The sequence below is a fragment of the Amyelois transitella genome, chromosome 18 (genome assembly GCF_032362555.1).
Source record: "Amyelois transitella isolate CPQ chromosome 18, ilAmyTran1.1, whole genome shotgun sequence".
Taxonomy (NCBI): Eukaryota; Metazoa; Arthropoda; class Insecta; order Lepidoptera; family Pyralidae; genus Amyelois; species Amyelois transitella.
The window spans coordinates 6,783,395-6,806,083 of record NC_083521.1 but is presented as its reverse complement, the minus strand read 5'-3'; the positions used below and the strand labels follow the sequence as shown (position 1 = coordinate 6,806,083).

The following is a 22,689-nucleotide window of genomic DNA, read 5'->3' as shown; positions in this document are numbered from 1 at the left end:
TAGGCATTAGTAGGCCTATTTATTTTGCCCTTAACAAACAATTCGCTTTCAGTAAAATATCGAATACAAGAGCATGGTCAAAAGATGCATCCCGAGCTCCTTTCCAAACAATGTAACCGGTACTAACGCCAGGAGGTCACCGCTTCTTCTGTACTGACGCTTTGGAAGCGGCAGTTAAACTTAGTTAAGATATAACAATTATTGAGTGATGTTTGAAATGTCCCATAATAAAAAATAGAAATTTCGAATTTGAATTTGAGGAAGAAGAAAACAGTATTTATTCCCTTAGTCATGCCGAACAGTCTATCAACCTTTTAAAATACTACCAAATTCACGTCAAATTCATCCCTGTTACCGCGTCACAGAGTTCAATGCAAGTTAACTTGATGATTTTCTGTACGTATAAATATTATTCTATTGCTAACCCTACTAACTGCGAGTACGTTCCGATTTTCATAGAGCCGTCTGCGTCCAAGCCAGACTGGATTTGCATGCAAATGTGACACGTTTAGACATGGATAAGAAAACTACTGTAATTATAAATAACTCTGGTTTCGTGCCATGACGTGTAAACAAGTATGTAGTTTTTCATGAGAATATTATTCAATTACATACTTACATACGTACGACTCTTACGAGGTGAACAGAGCTAATAGTCTCGAAAAGAAAAGTAAGGCTACATTTAGCTCAAACAAAACCTTTATTTTTTTGGAACTTTCCCGCGGAAACGGGAAAGCAGGAATTTTAGTTTAACGCATGCGAAGCGGCGAGCAAAACTAGTATATTAATAATGTCACATGCGGTGTTTCTTTCTTATTTCACTTGCTCGTGTCTCATGTAACAGTCACCTGATACCTACTCTCTCTTAGATTTCACTCTCTTTATATTTTCTAAGCTTTTTATTTAGAAATAGTATTTTTTTCAATATAGTATACAAGGTATTGCTTATTGACGTCAAATTACATCTACTTGTATATTATCAATTATATCTATTGTAGAAGAAGCGGCGGAACAAACTACACTTTCTATTTTATTAAACTTACATTTTATTTTGCCATTGATTATTTATTTAATTCTGTTTGATCGAATGGTTGATAGAGAATTCTATAATCATTAATTCTCTCATTGTTTATGTCTTACGAGTTTACGATATTTTTTGACTTGGAAGTATATTTCTCAATATTTGATAAAGACCTTTCAAGTTTATAATGGCAGATAAATTTTCTCTCCACGATATGCACAGCAATTTCTCTTATGATAGGGTTGAAGCGAATTCCGCATAATTATTAGCGGAGGAATCATTTCTCCGATTGGCGTAATGATACATTATCATTTTGCCACACGTACTCACGTGCTCAAATTATTTGATGAAATGAGCAGAAATCAATGAGTTATCATTTTTTAAACAAAAACCTTATTTTCAATCGTTTGTTTTTGTCTGCGAGTTCGCTTACGTATTTTTATTGAAAATTGAAAATTCGACGTGATCTTTATTTCACGTCGGATTTTTATCAAATAAACGAACTAACTTTTAATGCTTTTTATTGCTAATATATACCTAGGTAACGGAATTTATTTGGCAATTTATATTTTTACGAGTAGTAGATTTAATATGTATAAGTTTCATTTTACCGCAAAAATATAACGTTACGAAGATCCTTACGTCATAACAATAAATCTTCCTTAGTTTACTCAAAAAGCAGGTGTGATTACCAATATAAAAACCAGTTTAATAGAACTGTTTTTATTACAAGTATTGAATATTCTACGGCTCTACACTGTACCCTGTTTTAACAGACTATGTTAAAATGTATGTTTCATATGTGTTATTGTGTATAAAACACACTTCATTACTATATGTGTTTTGTCTAAATTAATAAAAATTATAATAAATTTATTAAGTACCTAAAGGTATTTTTGACACGTTGTTTGAAAACACTGATCCCGTTGATGTCTAATGTAGCTCCGAATCGCTGCGTACTCATAGCGCGGCTAAGTACAGTTAACTCTACTATAATAACAATTACGTTTTTACGAAACGACTTTGTAAACAAAACAGTTCTTTTAAAATAAACTAAGTATTTATAACGATCGTTAAATTCGAATGATGAATAGATGAACAACATCCTAAGTTTGGTAAACACTCCGTGGCTCACGCCAAGAGAGAGGATTCCGTGAATGGCAAGATGCTACAGCTAAGTTATGCGTTCTAAATTCAAACCAAACATACCGGCATCCACAAAACACTCCAGAAAAAAACACCACAGGTTCGACACTGGGATCACTGTCACAACACTGGCAACTTGTTATTGATTTTATTATTATTTATTTTTTTATTTTTGGATTTCGATTGAGCGCGTGGCGTTTTGTTGGCGCGGCGCGAGACACTGGCTCAGGTTGGTGCTCGCCGCGACCGGTCTGAGATTTCTCCCCGTAAACATCGAAAGCGAGCCTTCGAGCCTTTCTTTGGTGGCGAAACGCGGGTGTGAAAGGCCCTTACCATTGTTACTTTTATAGTTATGGTTTATGGCATTTTACTACTTTTGTACAAATGAAAGAAATTGCTGGAATGTGTAATTTCATCTTGTTTGGAAACAGAAACTAACCTCAGAAACTATTTTAAATTGACTTAAAAAAAAACGAAATGTTCTCTGTTCGAACGTATTTTTTATTTCTTCTATGGAAAGCTTGAGCCTGCTCTGAGTACATACTTACATAAAATCACGTTTCTTTCTCAGACGGGTAGGCAGAGACTACATCTTTCCACTTTTCACAATCCCTGCGAACTTCTTTTCTCATCGGTAGGTAAGGTAAGTACATTATCGTCTTGGACTCTCCATTAAAACGTTCCTATTCACACTCCTCTTGTATATTTCCTAGTTCTCGTAGATAGAAATTATAGCGTTCATATCCGAACTGAGTGATATCAAGTATTGCTGCCAATCAAAAAGTACCTACCGTTTTGTTTTGTACGGCAGGCTCAGGATAGCTGTGCCACCTCGCCTAGATTTGTGTATGGAAGATGGCTCCACCTCCAAAGCCGTGTGTACGTAAGTACAAGAAAATTTTAAATCATGCTTAACCACTAGAAGAACAAATTTTAAACCGTAAAAACTAGTCACTCACGATCGAATGCCATTAGTAGGGACCATGGCAGGCTTTCATTTGAGTCACATTGGTCCGATGACGCGAGGCGCGAGTCAGGATGTGCTATCGAACTCGGTCAAGGCAGATACAGGGACCATGACCTCGGGTAAGATCCTTTACAAACCCAAATGGACTGAGCTGTAGTCAACTGGGATATTCCTAAGGTTATTTATCCTTTACAAGCCTCGTGGCGAATGCGACGAGTGAGTCAAAGTTGGGGTATTCCTAAGGTTATCCAGTGCATTAATTCATTGATATGAAATTAATGCATAAACAAAGTTGTACCCAACATACATACATACATATGGTCACGTCTATATCCCTTGCGGGGTAGACAGAGCCAAAAGTCTTGAAAAGACTGAATGGCTACGTTCAGCTATTTGGCTTAATGATAGAATTGAGATCCAAATAGTGACAGGTTGCTAGCCCATCGCCTAAAAGAAGAAACCCAGGTTTTTAAGCCTATCCCTTAGTCGCCTTTTACGACATCCATGGGAACGAGATGGAGTGGTCCTATTCTTTTTTGTATCGGTGCTGGGAACCACACGGCACTTGTACCCAAACAAGTAACAATCGAGGTTGAACGTTATTTTCTTTGCACGCTAACATTATGTTACCGTAGTAGGTACTATTAAATACTAGAGACATGCTGATACTAGAGCGTTGGTAGTCGAATCGGTAAGATGACCGGTTAAAATGCGTGACGGGCAGGGAGGCATAGGATCAAATCCCACCGCGCCCATGTACCTATAACTATTTTCAAAGTTATGTACATTAGTTTGAATACTAACCGATGCTTATACGTTGAGGGAAAACATCGTGAGGAAACCTGCACATTCAGGCAACTGGATATGTAACCATGGATCCAATACGGGCTAGGTTTACCTGCAAAAGTTGCGAATGTCAGATGGGATTCGCTTCGTGTAAAAATCTAACTCACCCAATCTAGGACCAATTGTCAAAGGCATACCCGGGGTCTTCTCTAGAGAGGTGAGGATGCAACCGGGACTTTTAGTTTTAGTTTCAAATAAACTCGCTTTCACATTTATATATTGCTTGGGCTCGGGATATAAAGAAAACCAATTCGAAACCTGCCTTTCAGGTAATAAAATATTTATTTATTGGGGTGTTATGTTTATACTTAGTGGAAATAAGTCCTTATATATCCTTTGGCATTGAACCTCAACAAAAACTATGATGACACATCTACATCCTCGTTTTTTTAACTTCCACATTGTCACCCTTGCGCGGTAAATAAAATGATGTGTTTGACAATATCGTCGGAATGATACCGTTTCCGATCATTGTATGTTTTGTGGCATTTCCCGGAATTTCTATCAACACGGCAACAGGTAACAAGCTAGGTGCTTTATTAATAATGAACTTAAGAAAAATGAAGTGATTTTAATACCTTCAAGCGGTAGTTATGATTATTAGCGCGTCAATGAGTTCCATGCAATGATTGGATATGCGGCTAACCGTATCTACTATTGTTATTTTGTTGTACGCCATATCATATAGTGACAAAATTCAACTTGATATGCGCCAACTTCCATACCACGTTGAAAACACCGGTTCTCGTCCGATCACCGAAGTTAAGCAACGTCGGGCGTGGTCAGTACTTGGATGGGTGACCGCCTGGGAACACCACGTGATGTTGGCTTTTTGCAGTTTTTCCACCTTATTTACTTTGTACATACCCCAGTCAGATGAAAAGATATTTATGTGTAATTAGTTCTCTTCAGTCCCTCAATTTTTTTCGCTTCAGGTTGATTGGATTCATGTATGTAGCAAAAATACTACAACTTAAATTTGACATTGCATTTAGAATTTTATTACTTTGCATTTTGTATAAAAATAAAAGACGACTGTAATAAATACAAAAATATTTATTTATTCATCAAAACTCCACAATTTCACAAATGCTGATAGAAAATACATGCCGTAGTATGTTTTACAACTACAATAGGAACACGTCTGGTCAAGTGGTCAACATTAAAACCAAAACATTTAAAATCCATTATTTTTGGGATCAATAAAGTAAATATTAATCAATTTATTATTAAAAGGCACTAAAGTTAACGTTTATGGTTTCATTTATAATAAAAAACTTAGTCGATATGTTTGTAGTGTAACAATATAGTGTAATAAATGATATAATACTGCAGTGTCCAGATGTTATTCAGTCTGAAAAAGAAGAAAGAATATTTTAAAAAATGTGAATTACATAACACTGACACTCTGGCACCAGGGGAACCGTCAGCATAATAAAAGTTTATTCTAATAATATTCAAAAAGTACTCTAAATTCGCGACGACCAAACACGAATAATATCCTGATATGCAAGTATTTGAAGTTACCAGAGCCACCTTGCGGGCGGTGACAAAAGTACCTATTATTTCAACCTAATGAATTGTACGCTGCGAACAAAGTGGTAAGATAAAATATAAGCAAGTCTGTGGTCCGCTTTCAACAAAGTACAGTGGCGGAGGGCGCAACTGGGAACACGTAAAGTTGAGAGAGAGCAAATTGTACTCAGATTCAAATGCTTCATTGATCATTATCATCTGCCCACCTTTTATCCTGGTCAAATACTCACCAGGACACGCCTATGACGATGATCCAGGAGTTAAGTTGCGTAATTTCACTAAATGACTTCTGTCAATCCTGCACCCGTTTGTTTTGGCAGTTGAGTAATAATACTCACCTTTATAGGTTTAGCTTGTTCTTCGCTCGGATCAAGCGGGAAGAAATAAGGCCTTTTCGCCTTTACATACGTCGCGTCAAGATAGTTTCTGAAAAGGAAACAATTAAAAATTAAAAAAAATATTTAAACATAAAACAAAACGTTAGGTTATATAATTCATATTACATATAATTCACTGTAATTTTAATCTTGAATATAACAGCTGATTAAAGTATAGGGTATTCCCTTCGGCTTTGATAAGAAAGATTACGTTTAAGCATAATTTCAATTAAGTTGTAATGCAGAAAACCTTCAAACTAAAAAAACATTGCTAAAATATAGTTCTTTCTCTGAATTAAACGTATTGAATATACCTAATTAATACTGTTTTTTTTCCGGATACTGAACGGAACTATATACATGATATGGAACGACGCGAATAGAAGTTTCTCTTTGATTCTATGAAAAATCTAAGGTGAATCTTGTTCTAATAACCATCTAAAGTTCTGCATATCAAATCATAACATACTATATATATTTGATCTACTTTTCCTAAACAAGTATAAAAGATTAAGGTTACAAAGCGTCCAAGCAAATAATATAAACTTTCGAACTACGAATTTGCCTAAGCATATAGCGCCCGCGACAACATAAAACATTTACAAAGCGTCTAAATAATACACGGACACCGCCGGCCACGGATAACAACCTGTCGCAACAGATACTTCAACACACAACCCATGATATTATACTTGGCCGCGTCCACCCCGTACTCAAATATAGTGTCCGCGCAATAAGAAGACATGGGCGCGAGGCAAGTATTGTATAGCAACAACGCTAACATCCATCGCTGCGTGCGGTTCTCGGCAGCGGCCCGGCGGTCTGCCAAAGGACGCATGGGACGCGCAACTTGGTTAGACCCGCTTTTTTGAGGGCTATCGCTTTTGCTAGGCGAGTTTTGTTTTTCCAGTTCTTTTGATGTTTCAAACCTAGAACGGTGTTGGTTTATGTGTATTATGTTACTTAAATATACTTTTAGGTGTGACAAACCACAAAAAGAAAATTATTCGGCAATCGCTTGTTGTCACTGCTGAATTCAAAGTAATATCCTGTTCAAAAAACTCGGAAGGATGATAAAATTAACATCAATTCAGATTAAAGGTTTTTCTAGCATTGATATAATAAATATAGATAGTTTATCTTGAAAATAAATGATTGAGAGCTTAATAGGTTTGGGCATATGGCTGGCTGTAGCAACGGCGCAAACAGCCGCCATTATGACTCAAGTAAAAAGTCCCAGTAAAAAGGGCTATGAAAATATTAGGTACTTACCGCTTATCGAAGTACGACTGCGGCGTTGTATCTAAGGAGGAAGACATTTCCGTACCGGACGGCTGTGGAAATACAAACGAAAAAGTAAATAAATTTATATGGACAAATCAAAAAGATATAGTTTAAGAAAATAAAAATTGGCCATGATTAATATCATTATTTTGTCCGATACCCTCGAAATCTTTCGACGAATTTGTTTGATATATAAACTTGTTCATTACTGAGTAACTGATGTCAATGTAGAACTGCTAAAATTGAAGTTAAGAGAGAATTAGCTAAATAAATTTTCAAGGAAAAGTGAATAAACGAATTCTGATAATATACAACTAGATATTTATTTTACGCAAGTGTATTTTTGTTATAATTGAAAAGGTTTAAACTTACGTTATTCTCTTTATCTTCGCTGTCAGAAGATGTTCTCCTTCTATTTCTACAAAGCGCGCTCTGGCATCTGCAAGCGCTTCCGCAACCCTAAAAAATAAAAAAAATAATGCCTTATAGTATGCTATCAGCTGTGCATTGATTTAATTATTTTTATTTATTATACAAGCAATGCAACAAATATGCCAAGCCTAGGTCCTCCCTACATTCGTTGTTTAATCAACATTCATCAATCATTTAATGCAAGCTCAATGGTTTTAAGGTATACCTCCCACATATCAGTGCTGTGCCTTGGACGTTGCCGAAACGTGGCTCATCCGGAGCCTTAAAAATATCATTGCGTACATTGTCAATGGATATTATTACGCACGTTTATGCCCGTGTCGCCAACGGAGCTTGAGTGTCAATTACATTGCTTACTGAAACACTCCTGGCTGGTGTATAGAGTAGCTGACAGCCCAAGATAAGTACTGAGCCCTTCAAAACTGCCCACTTCGATTCACGAAATGATTAGACCCTCAGTCTCGCTAAAATTTTTGATCATTACGTTTGTCTGCCAGTTCCATACTATTTCTTTTTTTTTATTTCAAAACCTTTTTTTTAAACCATATCTACGAAGCTCGATATAAAAGTACCTTTTCATTCTTGACACAGCCGCACATCTTGGTGGAGCAGCTGCCGCGACAGCAGCAGTGCGGCGCGCCGTCGCTGCCTCGCTTGGGGGCGCGCGAGCTGTCCGCCTCCGGCTTGAAGTTCATGGTCAGGCGGGAGGAACGCTGCGCCTGCGACAGAATATATCATCAATTCAATAGAATACAAGTATTTATTATAAAATATAGTATCGTTGAGTTAGAATCTCGTAACACAAGTCTCGAACTTACTTCGAGGCTAACTCAATCAGTGTAATTTGTACCGTATAAAAAAAAAAAAATCCCAACTAATATTATGAATGCGAAAGAGGGTTTATTTGTAAATTGTTCGCGGGTTATCTACTGAATTAATCTTTTTGGAATATCATGTATGTGTAACTAAGTCTAGGGAAGGACGTAGGGTACCTTTCATTCCTCTAAAAACTATAGTTCTCGGAGGATTTGCGTAAAACTTATGTTCTTTTGAAGATGGCGCTTAATTCGTTTTGTAAATAATCTAATTTCACGCGGGCGAATAATGCGTTTTATATATGCTAAAGCTAATTTTGTTTCTTACTTGTTATCACGTGTTATCTACTGAACCAATCTTCTTGAAATCTTGCGTATTTATAATTAAAAGTTTGGAGAAGGCTATAAGGCCATAAGGTTTTATACCGGTAAAACTAATAGTCCCGTGGGATTCGCGAAACATTATTGCGCTAAATTCGCGCAGACAAAACTGCGACATGCTACATCTCCTAACTTACCCGATCACTACTTTCAAAACATACATAAGCTCATCAGTTTATGGTACTTTCGAACAAAGACGTCCCTCATTTAATCAAGGTACATTCGTCTTCGGCTTCCGCCTTTCCCTATCACACTCTCCTTATTTATTTACTTATTCAACCTGCTATCATTTCCTCAAATTTATTTCCCTAAATAGCAAGCTCTTACTTGACTCAGTCACCATAGCTTACATACCTGTATCCTCTTGAAGAGCGGCGTGGCCCTCCAGTCGGGGTCCCGCTCCTCGTCCTCGTCCTCGTCGTCCTCCTCATCAGTCGGCTCCACGTATTCTTCCTTCAGTTTCTCCACGGGACCGTTCTTACGCTGCTTCTTAGCCTTTGTGCCGGCGGAACGAAGCTGCTCGAGTTCGTCCATTAGTTTTTTCTGAAAAATTAATTTTGTTATATGTATATACCATAGATGTCGTTAAGGGCGACTAAGGGATAAGCGTATAAACTTGGGATTCTTCTTATAGGCGACGGGCTAGCAACCTGTCTCTATATGAAAGTCTTTCAAGACTGCTGGTCTGTCTACGCCGCAAGGCATATATACATGACATATTAATGAATGAAATGCACTAAGTATCGACAATGGTATTGGGTTTGATAATAGACCCTCTGAGCAACGTTTGCATCCTACTGCTTTGATTCCACTGCCTCTTTTAGTAACTGTTAATTAAAAAAGTTTGACACGTAGAACTATATTGTTAAGAACCTAAAACTGTCAATATCAGGCAGATTTGATAAGTAAAACCGTTGTTCCAGTCTAACTGGTAACCATGATATAGGCTGGGAAAGCAAAGGTGTGAAGGCCCTACGGGAGGCTCCACTCCATAGAGAATATTATCGAGACTAAGACCAGGAAGAAGATGATGGCGGGAAAGTGAATCGGTTTCGAGTGAATATGTAGGCAGTCTAAAGATCTAAGTTTAAAAATATCTGTTTCTCTTTATAGTGACTATTTAAAGAGTAACTATTAAATTGTACAAAAAATTTCAAAATGGAACTTCGCAGAGAGCCTTTGGCACGTTCATTCTCCACTTCAACCTGTTCCAACCTGTCCTGCTGGTAATGGTTTGTATCACGTTCTGCAAGTATGGAGCCGATTTAGTACTATTTCAAGTGATACTTATTTCGGTCTAGGATGTATCCCAACAACCCTTTTTGTGTGAAAGTCATTAGTAAAAGTAGGCCACTTTATTAGAAACATAAGCGCCTCTAGCGGGTTTAGAGCGCAACAATGACGATAGCGCCATCTATCTTCATTTAACACAATTACGAGATGACGACACGCATTCAAAAATGCGCGTGAAATTTATTGTTAAAATTCATGCACCACGCAATGCGAAAGTTACTATTTCTCATACATAAATACATAAATCACGCATCTTTCCCAGATTAGTAGGCAGAGATTACACAAACATACAGTGTATTAATCATTTTCACTAGAAAAGCCACTACAATCTAATCTACCACACAAACGCTCGTCTATGTAAAGCAGCGTTTAATGAAGTTCACAGTGTGATATTGGCACGTACATTCTCCTCCTCGACCTGTTCCAACTTGTCCTGCTGGTATTGTATCACGTTCTGCAAGTGTTTGCACGCCTCGCTCTTGTCGCCGCGAACGACGCCGCGTTGGAGCGCCACTAGGGCCGTCAACTGGAAATATGATTGTATATAAGAACAGTAACCATATTCAGCTAGCCATCTAGAATTTATAGCATATTGGGATCCTGTGCCTGTGCCGTGTGGTTACCGGCACAAATAGAAAAAAGGATAGGACCCCTCCATCTTTTTCCCACGGATGTCGTAAAAGGCAACTAAGGGATAGGCTTGTAAACTTGGGATTCTTCTTTTAGGCGACAGGCTAGCAACCTGTCACTATTTGAGTCTTAATTCGATAGAATTAAGCCAAACAGCTGAACGTGGCCTATCAGTTTCTTTTTAAGACTCTTTGCTCTGTCTACCCCGCAACGGATATGGACGTGATTATATGTATGTATGTATATGGGATCCTAACTCTTCATAAAGCTATTCCGTTTTTGACAGACTGATAGATATATGTATATCTATATTAAAAGAGGGTTTTTGGTTACAACACAATAGGACAGATGTTAATCCTTATTTAAATGTCTAAGGCACTTTGATTCCATTATCTTTGAATGTAATGTACAATAAGAGGCACAAAATCTGATAAATAATCAATGGAGCCTACCTTTTGTTCACTTTGCATCTTGACTGTAGCCAACTGCCTCTCGAATTCAGCCTTGCTGTGTTCGTATTCTACCATTAACCTGTAAAATAAAAAACAACAAATGAATGTACACTGATGTTCAAGATTACTGGCAAAATCTTGTCACTTCCTTAATTTGTCAAGATTATCAACCAATGTCGAAACTATTCGATCGAGTTTATATTAATAAACCAATGAATCATCAGCTTAGGGCAGATGGTAAACAAATATCGAGTTTCTACTAAATGAACCAACAAATCTACCAACAAGTAAAAATAAATTTAGGAAAAAGGCATGATTTTTGTATGTAATCGATCAGCTTAGTGATCATATCGAGCAATGTTATCAATTGAATAGTCTGGTAGGCCTTTTAACTCATCATGTAAGAGAATTGTGTGGAGCGAAAAAGAATGTGGTGACCAAAATTGAAAAGGGTATGTTAAGATGGTTTTGACATGTCGAGAGAATAGATAAGAACAGACTAACGAAAGGAATTTATGAGGCAGAGCTAGACTTGACTATGAAAGTGGGACAGGGCCAGCCTCGTTGAATTTCTAAGGAACAAATTTCAAATGAATACCGGTAATCCTCGAATATGCATGAAAAGAGCAATGCGTGCGGAGGAAGCGGGAGAGGATGTAAGGATCGTAGCAAGTGGGAATCCATAGTCTCTGCCTACCCCAAAGGGAAGCAGATGTGATGTATATGTATGTATTTATCCTAACATATAACTGACCTATCATGCGCCTCCTTGACCTCCTCGTACCGCGCCTGGAAGCCTTTCTCGCTCTGGTTCTGCAGCTCGCGCTTGGTGTCCACCAGTAATTCGAAGAGGCACTTCAGAGCCACCTTCGCTTCCAACATCGACTGGATGTTGTCCCATTGCGTGCGCGATTTGTTTTCTGTCGATTTCAAACATGAATTAAGGGTCCATTCACGAACGTTATAAATAAATAAATATGTTACAGTTAAACCTAGTTTTTAGATAGAACACGTTTTCCCTAGTTAGAACTAGTTTTTACTAAATGCCTTTGTTAAAACTAGAATTAACTAATGCTCAAAATTAAATATCAGTTAAAACAAGTTCTTACTAGACAACACGCGTTTTTCCGAAGAGAGCCAGTTAAAACTGTTCCGACCAAGGTCAAAAAGGTGTCTCTGCAAGAAAAATGGTTGCCTTTGTAACTCCCTTGTGGAATGAATTGTGGTCAGCACTTTCTATGCATGGGGTAAGCAGTCTCTTAATACGAGCACTGAAATCCTTATATGAGGCTTCGAGTGCTTGTGTCAGGATAAACCTTTCTCAATCTTAAACCACTCAGTGTGCGCTCGCACACTGAGTGGTTTAAGACACTCATTCCTCTCAACTCTGTCATACAATATAAAAATTGAACAATCTTAAATTTATAAAAGGATGAGGATCTACTTGTTATTACGAGACAAACTATCGTGGCACTTTGAGTTACAAAGGCAACCATTTTTCTTGCAGACACCTTTTTGACCTTGGTCGGAACAGTTTTAACTGGCTCTCTTCGGAAATACGCGTGTTGTCTAGTAAAAACTTGTTTTAACTGATATTTAACTTTGAGCATTAATTAATTCTAGTTTTAACAAAGGCATTTAGTAAAAACTAGTTCTAACTAGGGAAAACGCGTTCTATCTAAAAACTAGTTTTAACTGTAACAAATACATTTATATTCGGGACAAATTACACAGATTGAGTTAGCCTCGAAGTGGGTTCGAAACTTCTGTTACTTGTGTAATACTAACTCAACGATGCTATATTTTATAATAAATACTTATATAGATACGATATAACGTTGACACGGTACATGAAGTATCTTCCTGCTATTCTATATTTAAGCTTAACTGCAGAGTAACAGTGAGAGAGAAGATATGAAATGTCTCATTATCGTATGTGAATCGACCCCCTTAAGCTTTAAGTTTTTGAATTTTCTGTTACCACCATACATTATAACATTCAAAGTCACAAGTTGTCAATTGTCTTTAGCTGATCTTTTAGCCGACCATCAAATTTGACGGCTTAAATTGCAAACTCTTGTACCTACTTGTTGTTGTTGTAAATAATAGAACTATTTAAATAAAAATCTTAATTCCATCATTAAGCCATACAGCTGAACATGGCCTTCTAGTCTTGCCAAGACTGTTAGCTCTGTCTACCTGGTAAGCTATAAAGACATAATAATACAATTTATTTAGATATAATGATACTAAGTACAGGTCAAGGATTAGACTTGCCTGTATACTAGTAGGTAAGCCTAAAAGATTACCCTCAATCTAACATTTCAGGAATATTCAATTATATAAGAACCCAAGAAAGATTAGAATTAAACTGGCGAAATCTAATGATAAACCACCTCAAATAAATGTATTAGACAATAAATATAAAATTCGAAAATCAAACCTTGATCAGCGGTCAATATCTTCTGCTGGAGGTCAGATATCTGCGCCTTCCTCAAAGCGAGGTCGTCTTCCAACTCGGCAATCTTCTTGCGATTCTCTACATCGTCTGTACTGTTGCGGAGAATCTCGATTTGCTCCGTAATCCATGCCCTATGAAAAAAAATACAATTAGAAATAGTTGTTACCCGCGACTTTGACCGCGATAAATATAGCCTACACAGTTCAGTAATTTAATCTCGAAAGCACATCAGTCAGTCCAATTTATTCACGAACTCTTACATGGCATGTCTTTTTATTGCAATCTCAAACTTAATGCGCAAAACTTGAAAATAATATTACGATTTAAACCGTGTGGCTACCAAATCTTACCTATATTCCATGAGCTCCTCCAATGACTTCTCAGCTTCGACAATGCTCAAATGTACTTCCAATTCTTGTTCAATGTACTGCTGTACTGCGCCCGCCTTCACGCTTCCCTTCGCGTTGCGTTTCATTGCCGTATTCTTTTGTCTTTCTAGGGCTTCCTGTCAAAATAATTGATTTTCAGTAAATAAAATTATTACAAACAGAACTCAACTACATTATAAATTAAAAATTAAGTTTGTTTATTATTTGTTATGTTATATTTATGCTCTTTCTATACAACCAATCTTCTTAAAAAATTGAATAAGTTGTATAGCATACATACATACATACATATGATCACGTCTATATCCCTTGCGGGGTAGACAGAGCCAATAGTCTTGAAAAGACTGAATGGCCACGTTCAGCTATTTGGCTTAATGATAGAACCGAGATTCAAATAGTGACAGGTTGCTAGCCCATCGCCTAAAAGAGGAATCCTAAGTTTATAAGCCTATCCCTTAGTCGCCTTTTACGACATCCATGGGAAAGAGATGGAGTGGTCCTATTCTTTTTTGTAATAGTGCCGGGAACCACACGGCACAAAAGTTGTATAGTCTTGGAAAAAATACTCTATGGTATAAACAATTTAATATGTAAGTGAAAACTTTTCATCCTCATCATCAGTTGCTCCCTCCACAATAGAGCTTCAGGCCTGGGGTACACCTACCTACATTTAAGTGAAAATACATTCTTAAATACTCATCACTATTCCCCTGACGATTTTGCCAAGTCTCGTCTTACCTCGAGACAAGCCCACAGTAAATACCTCGTGACTTTTGATATGTTAAACGGAATTGCTTACAGATGTGATGATTATAACAAGATGTCTCACCTTCAATCTCTTGTTGACGGCGACCGCCTCCTCCATCTTGCGTTTGAGCACGTTCTGTTGTTTCGCGTGCAGAGACTCCATCTTGGCCATGGCGGTGGCACGCTTGCGATCCTCGTTCTTCAGTCTCAACATAGCTCGTTCGTTGTCCGCTTTCCATTTGCGGAACTTCTCACTCTCTTCGCGCATTTGTTTTATTATTTTCACCTGGGTAAGAGATAAATTTTAGTATTTACGTGGGGTCGGTACAGTAAGTTAGTTTTTTTAAAGTCAGTTTAACCATCCCTGTAGTAAATCATTTTCCGCCACACTATGTGTTATGCCTGGGCTATGGCTCCGACGATATCGAGTCGGAAGTTGTATTTGTGCTTCAATCCATTAAATCTTAATATCGAGATTCAGCATACACCCTGTGATGGTAGCGTGTGACGTTTGAGATGTCGCCACAGAATCTGATCAGATTAACTGAGCGCGTCGGGTTCTCGCTGTGATTAGTTGATGGCATGTGACGTAAATGATGTCGCCATATCTCTAGTATTAGTCACTCTCTCACAGTATTCATACAAAAGCTCTTAGAAAATTATCAAACCTTAGTAGCCTTCATAGCTTGTAATTCAGCATTGAGGGCAGCAATCTTGGCTTCATTCTTCTCTTTAGTTTTGATGATGTTGGCCTGTTGCTGGCACTTCTTCTTTAGGTCTGAAATCTCCGCCTCAAGGGTCGACACTTTGGTGCGGCGTTCCTCGTGGGATGGATCCTTGCTCTGTTGAAATCATAATACAAATTATTAGTATGTAGTCAAATAGACCGCACTCCTGTCAAGAATGATGATTACTGTACTAATATCAACATATCAGGGAACATGGGAATCCCCCAAGATATACTCTTCGCTCTGTTGGAGGCGGCCTTCATCCAACTGGGACTAACTAGGTAAATCCCTCGAAGATATCGCACGGTAACAGGTACAAATCCTATCACAGGCATGTACCATAACCTTTTCTGAGTTTCAGTTCAGATGGGACTTACGTCTTGTAAAAAGCCGACTTTACCAATCCAGGGTCAAAGTCAAAGGCGCACTCCGAGCTCCTCTTCGGAAATTATTGACAATGTAGCCAAGACTAATACTAGGCGGATGAAGGTTAAAATTACCTTGGTTTGCTTCAACTGTTGCATCAACTCGTCTCGCTCTTTCTCCAACTTGGCGATCTTCTCTTCATTCTCACGTAAGTTATTATGACTCTCCAACATGTCTTTATTGTTAGCCAGTATAGCTTGGACCACGGACGCCTTGATGGCCATAGCGCGGTTGAGCTCTTGCAATTCTTGGTTGAGCGCCACCTGTCGAACAATATTTGCTTTAGTAACGAAGTATCCCTGCAAGGGTTGTATGTATTTTAACAGATTTTCAAAAAAATTTTTTTTATGTATCGAATTTTAGAAATTAATGAAGAAGAGAGAGACACAGAAACGAATTGCATTGGATGAGTCAGAACCACTTCTAGCAGTAGATATTTTTTACGAATTATTTACTGATTCATAACTCTTAGTTACTGTTACTGATAGATCAGATACTGATAAAAGACAAGTTCAATATATATACAAAGAAAAAAAAAGAAAGATTTATAAGGAGCAGAGTTGTAAACGATAATAATAACTCATAATGTCCACCCACAAAAACAAACGGCGTACAGTTTTACCGTTTATTAAGTCAAATTTTTGTATAGCGCAACAATATTTGAGCCTATCCAATTATAATGGTTAAACAAACAGACCTGTCCCATAGCTCTCTTCTCCTCTTCCATGACAGCCTGGTCCTCATTCAACAGCACGTCATCATCCATCTTCTCATTGTCATCGTCCTTCACAAACGACAGCTTAATCTCGTGATCAATCAACTCTTCATTGGTCTTCAGATTAACCGACTGCAAGTCTTCCAACCTTGTCTTAATCTCCTTCAAATAATCTACAACGGACGTCTTCTGAGCTTCCTCGTCTTGCGCTTCCGTTGTATTCAAGTTTTCTATAGTCTGATTGCATTGTTCGGTTAATTCGTTTAGTTTCCTTTCAATTTTATCCTTCGCTGCTTCTGCTAACAGTGCCTTTTCGCACAAATTCGTGTTCTCAATGAGCATATTGCTAAGGTGTTCGGTGACTTGCTTGTGTTTTTTTAGAAGTTCCGCATATCTGGCCTTCTCCCTGTCTAACTCCTCTTGGAGTTGTTCGTTGTTCTGCTCGGACGCTGTCGGCAGTTTACCAAGGAGTTGCAGCCTCAATTCGTTTACTAAGTTGTTCAACCTGTTATAAGATAAACAGACTTATATACAGCTGCACTATTATAGGTACATATTTGTCACATTATTACCACAAATGACTATTCATTCACCAAACCATATTAATATACCCCGGATATACAAGAAAAACCGCTGGAGAGAGCTTTTCTCTCAATTTTTGCCTTCAACAACGCACTGATAGATTATCTCACAATCTCAGCAGACTTGGCATCTTGGTTTGGGCTTGTTACGTCCAGGTTGTAGTCCTTTCTCGATTCCCTACAAGTTCTCTATAGTGTCTTTTCAGTTCTACACCTTCAGACTGATATTGATAGACAGATAAGTCTTTATTGCACCATAAGAGTAAAACATACAAAACAACACAAAGCAGATATGCCTTACCTCACGATCTCAGCAGACTTGGCGTCTTGGTTGATGATAGGCTTGTTGCGGATACGTCTAGCTCGGTCCGCGTATCGGAGGGTAGAAACTGTTTCGTCCAAGTTATAATCCGCGGGGCTCACGCACGCCACCATCAGAGTGAGAGAGTTACCGCCGAGACTGTCTGTCGGTTATTAATTATGCAATAATTTGTAAAATCTGTTAACACTGTTTATGAAACAACAATCTTATTTTTAGGAAATGTTTCATCGATTAGATTCCCCACGAATAAAAGAGGAATAAATAGTTCAATTTCAGTTTTCCCCACTAGTTTTTGAGCTTTTATAAAGTAACAAGAAAATTTGAACAGACTATTAACAAATCTAATTGAATCATCAATTACATTACAATATGTAAGTACATAAATTAAAAATCACCATAGAAAACAAAATTAACTTACATAATTACGGAAAATATAAGCTTAATATTTTGGCAAATAAAATTTAACCTATTCATTTATTGAAAAAAAAAAGCATGTAAAAGCAAAAATATCATGTAATACCTTGAAGTAACCTGGTCAGTTTACTGTCCCTATAACCGATGAAACTCCTGTTGGTCCCATCGCCAAGTGCCGAGATGACGTTGCCCAGTGCCAATAACCCCTGGTTGATCTTCACTCCCTCCTTCAACCTCTCGCCGCTCGCTTTAGTTTTTTTAATACGCTCGGAACCAGCCAAGTCCACTAAGTGAAACTTTGCAGTTGTTGCTATGTTCCTGAAAATAATGAAAGTTAAAAGAACTCTGATATTAATATGGATCTCTTAGCCTTAATTATTTGTTAATCTTTAAAAAAAGCCGTGTGGTTCTCGGCTCTGTAGAATAGGGCCACTACATCTCTTCCCCATTGATGTCGTAAAAGGCGACTAAGGGAATAGGCACAATTTCATCTAGTGCCAGTTTTTAAGCTGGGCTGGTAGCGAAAAAACATATAGTCACTTCTATATCCCGCAGTATATACCCGCGGTATATAGACGAGACTATGTGTATGAATGTTAACATAAAAATTGTACTAAACTTTTTTATAAAAATTAAACAAAAGACTTACTTGTCAGTCCTACTTTCTTTAGCTATAATGATAGTGAACACAGCGTGGCTTCTGCTGGACGCTTGGTTCATAGCAGTGGAGCCAGTCACCCGGCCAATGGAGCCTCTCTCCAATATCGTCATGGTGTCTCTGGTTGATGCCACTTGCAGCTCAGTTATACCTGTTTCAAAAATTCACATCTACTAAAATCTACATATAAAATCCTAATTTAGTCTTCATTGATTGTATGCATGTTTATGTACAAATAATAAAGAGAAAAGATTTGTGTATGTTAATATTTGTGTAACGAATAAACTCAAAAACTACTAGACTGATTTTCACGAAATTAGGCAGAGATAGAGAATGACCTTTGGGATAGACATAGACTCCTTTTTATTTCTGGAGTTTCCAATGGGTGCGAAGTCACGCGCAAAAGCTTGTGTATAGAGTGATTCAAATCCTAATTGCACATGCATAAATTTGTTAATCATTACTTTTAGTGCTAACTGATGGATGCACTTGTTAAGGAGAAATGTTGTTTTCAATCATGGTCCAATGGCTTAGTAAAGTTCCCTTGCAAGGTTCAGGATGTTAAAAGGGAATTGCTTTTTGTAAACACCCAACTTGGGTGTAAGTTGGGTCAAGTATCTCAGTTAAGGGACAGAAATTTATTATCTGACTTTCCCACTCCTTATTCCTGAACAGGTCACAGTACTGAACAATGTCATATCTTACCTGGTATCACACTACCAATATCTTACCTGGTAAAATTACGCCTTTGTTAATATCCTCCCTTATTTCTATGATGCTGTGTCCCCTCTCCTTTCCTGAAAGCAGATCGTAGCACTGCTCCTGGTACAACTCCATGAAGGATACGGAAACTTTGAATATGAACTTGTCCTCATGGGTCTCGATAAAGTCAAATATATCTGCCACAGCCTGGGGTATTACACCTGAAAATAATAGTAATCAATCTAAAGTTAATCAATTTTAATAAACATAATTTGTGTTTATAGGTGTGGTTGTAATAATGTTTTTAGTTTTATGCCTGCAGATTGTTTCAGAAGGTAAACTGTGTCTAGGTAAAAAAAACTTTCCTTTGCATTTATTAGTTGAGATTGCCATTAAAAAAGTTATCAACATTTAAAGACTTGATGATCGATCTTTATTAACCACCTTAAAAAAAGAGGTGAGTCTCTGTTTGACCTGTATGTATGTATGTTTGTCTGTGATTATCTTGCGTTTGGCTTCACCGATTTTGATGCAGTGTTTGTTACATTAAGGTTTTAGTAATTTGTCCCACTTCATAAGGAAGAGAATAAATAGACAAAATATGAAAATTTTCAAAAAAGTTCAATACAAACCTAACTTTGTGGAATCTCCATCTGAGCCAGAGTAATTTGTGCCCATAGTATATGTCTTGCCAGAGCCAGTCTGCCCGTATGCGAGTATAGTTACATTGTAACCTGAAAAACATATAATAATTACTATAGAAATATGCTGAAATAATTAAAATATTTGTGCTGAAATAAACAGTGATGATTACTCTGTCAAGACCTTTTTTATTATTGTTTTCTTTTTTCCTATTTTAAATTACATATCTTTGTTTTTGAAAAAGAAGTTCCTTACAATTACAGCATTTTGGCATGAATGATGTTCCATGGATAATTTTTATCTCATATTAAAATATCACACTTACAATAAAGGTCCTTACCTTGGAAGAGTTTTCCTATAAGTCCTTTTACAGCTGTGTCATAAAATTCCTGTTGGTTTATATGCTGGGCAAAGACATAGTTATAGGTAAAGGCCAGGTCCTTTATTATCACCTGTTGCTCATTGGCGACCACCTCTATGCACTCATCACATCCTCTATCTATTTCCTGCTGCATTAGAGGCCTTATCCTAAGGGCCACTTGCACAGTGTCTATCGTGCATTTATCTGCCTCAACCATTTTAATTTTCGTTTTAGTATTATCAAATAAGAACTCTGCCTCACTCCTGGATCTTCATGACTTTTTTCACTGGCTTACAGGGAACAGTGTTTTTTATTATTTCAAGCAAACATCTTTTGTCAAACACTATTTGAAACCTCTGTTTGAACTGAAAATAGTTTTGAATAAAGAGGTTGATAGGCAGTAATATAGCAGTAACAGGTAATTACTAATACAATCACAAGTAAATAATATTTTTGCATCCCACCCTCAAGAATGTTTCAATAAGTCTGTTTCATATGAGACAGGTACAGAAAAGGCATCTTTTGTTCATCATCAGAAAATAAAGGCTATGTACCTATGTACTTTTTCTGATCAGACTTCACTTTCACGTATTTTTTATTAATTTAACTTAAAAACTATTCAGAACTTCAATTTATTGAGCTTAAAAACATTTACAATACAAAAATTGCGACGATGTTTAGATACTGGATCTTACCGGGATAACTTTCAATAACCAAGTTACTTATATCAGAAAAAAATTTACCAATACCAATACAAACAGAAATAAACAAAGCTAATACGACCAAAAACTTACGATTGAAAACTTAGAAAAGATTAAATTAACCACAGCAGGCGAGACGGTTAAATTAAAAAACAAGAAATGAAAACGAAACGACCGCTTTTTTGAATGTTTCGAATTGACATTGTTGACTGATGACAATCCTGCCGCCCGCTTAATTTTTACATTATTTTTTTACATACGGTAAAAATAAGGCTAAAACCATGTCACGGTGCAGTCTTGAAGACACGACTGCACAGTGACATGCATGGTGGAATTTAATATTTACTTCGAAGTGATTAGGTATGGCGATCTGAAATCGATTAATTGAAGAATTGGTTTTTCAAAACCAGGTTTTTTGAATCGATATGCAGTACTGAATCGGTCCGTTGATATAATAATAAAATTATTGTTATTTTCGAATTCCCTTAATTAAAAAACACTGATTTTACTGTTAAGAGATATGTTGACTATAATGATTTTAATAAGATGGATTTATATTTAACATTATAAATGTAAACTTGAAAAAAAATGATCCCTGAGACCTCGATTTTTTTTTGAATTGATAAATTTTTGAATCGATCTATATCCTTAGGATTTATATCTTTTTCGGAAAGAATCGCCATCTCTAGTAAATAATAAATAAATAAATAAGAGAGTCTAACTAGACTGCTCACTATTACACTAGTCTGAAAAACGGGCGCCTGCTTCACACGTTATCTGTGGACGCTGTTCTTCCAGTGCTACGTGTGCTACAACAATTTTTTGGGACTACCCAAAACATTGTTGTAGCACACGTAGCACTTGCTGTAATGTTGGAACCATACGACTTAAGAAACTACCGCGGAGTCTTGTTCTTGACTAGTTCTTTTGATCTTGATCAAAATATAATATTTTTTGGGTACACATACATAGAATGAGGAAACACATAACGTCAACTGCATAGGTCTACTGTATGGATGTCACGAATGTCACTTTCATCGCATTAGCGAATGCGAATGTGCGAATGCGAGTGCGAATGCTAGGTAGGTTAGGTAGGTGTTTAGGTTAGATTGAAGTTATTTAACAATTTAGCGGTAGGTACCTATACCAAAAACGACTAAACGACAAACTAAAATATTACTGGTAAATCTACTAATATATTTTTTGATTTTTCGGTTTATTCAATATTAAAATTTTGACAAAGGTACATTATATTTTAAGAATTCTGCTGCCTTGTCTCCCTAAGGAGATTTCGCAGTGGTGGATATATAAGCCCGGCTGCACTGAATAATTGTTCACTCTGAACGCTAGCTGGGGAGCACATAGATATTTCCGGGCCAGATGAGTCAATTTATCATAGTACACTCCGCGCATGCGCCGTATGACTGGCCGCCTACATTCGCATTCGCATAACATTCGTATCGATTGATGCGAATGCGAATGTCGATGCGAATAATAAAAAAGATGCGAATGTGAATATTCGTGACATCCCTAGTCTACTGATAGAATGGAACTTTGTTAGACAGTAGCTGTATGGGATCTAGTTTCCTTGCCTATATTTATTGCAAGGATAACCGTGAACCAAAAACTGTCACCTATCAATGTCAGGCAGTATGCCGAAAA

The 22,689-nt window shown here is 37.2% G+C and overlaps 2 protein-coding genes and 1 non-coding gene across 6 annotated transcripts in view; 1 reads left to right on the top strand and 2 right to left on the bottom strand.

The window, feature by feature from the left end:
• LOC106128992 (putative epidermal cell surface receptor) overlaps positions 1–2,372 on the bottom strand; it is a 33,342-nt gene extending 30,970 nt beyond the window's left edge. Inside the window, exon 1 of the mRNA XM_013327406.2 lies at positions 2,231–2,372. The gene's annotated coding sequence lies outside the window, so the exon portion shown is untranslated. The remainder of the gene's footprint in view (positions 1–2,230) is intronic.
• A 2,319-nt stretch (positions 2,373–4,691) lies between these two features.
• Positions 4,692–4,810, top strand: LOC132902842 (5S ribosomal RNA). The gene has a single exon (XR_009657261.1). It is a non-coding gene; the product is annotated as a 5S ribosomal RNA (ribosomal RNA).
• Positions 4,811–5,018: 208 nt separating this feature from the next.
• LOC106130132 (chromosome-associated kinesin KIF4) lies at positions 5,019–21,304 on the bottom strand. Of its 4 annotated transcripts, none has more exons than XM_060949270.1 (23): positions 21,121–21,304; positions 20,306–20,691; positions 19,956–20,057; positions 19,353–19,544; positions 18,613–18,772; positions 18,070–18,281; positions 17,529–17,691; positions 16,629–17,151; positions 16,006–16,194; positions 15,446–15,619; positions 14,860–15,063; positions 13,992–14,146; positions 13,624–13,772; positions 11,935–12,100; positions 11,181–11,259; positions 10,502–10,624; positions 9,160–9,348; positions 8,182–8,328; positions 7,550–7,636; positions 7,166–7,227; positions 6,607–6,822; positions 5,855–5,942; positions 5,019–5,334 (listed from the first exon to the last, which is right to left on the bottom strand). In XM_060949270.1, the coding sequence occupies exons 2-23, from the start codon at positions 20,541–20,543 to the stop codon at positions 5,326–5,328; spliced, it is 3,627 nt and encodes a 1,208-aa protein (XP_060805253.1). In that variant the 5' UTR covers positions 20,544–20,691; positions 21,121–21,304; the 3' UTR covers positions 5,019–5,325. The 4 variants fall into 4 exon arrangements, with proteins under 4 accessions (XP_060805253.1, XP_060805255.1, XP_060805254.1 ...); XM_060949272.1 differs by having other exon boundaries at positions 6,676–6,822; XM_060949271.1 differs by lacking the exon at positions 21,121–21,304 and adding an exon at positions 21,022–21,101.
• Between the last annotated feature and the right edge of the window lie 1,385 nt (positions 21,305–22,689).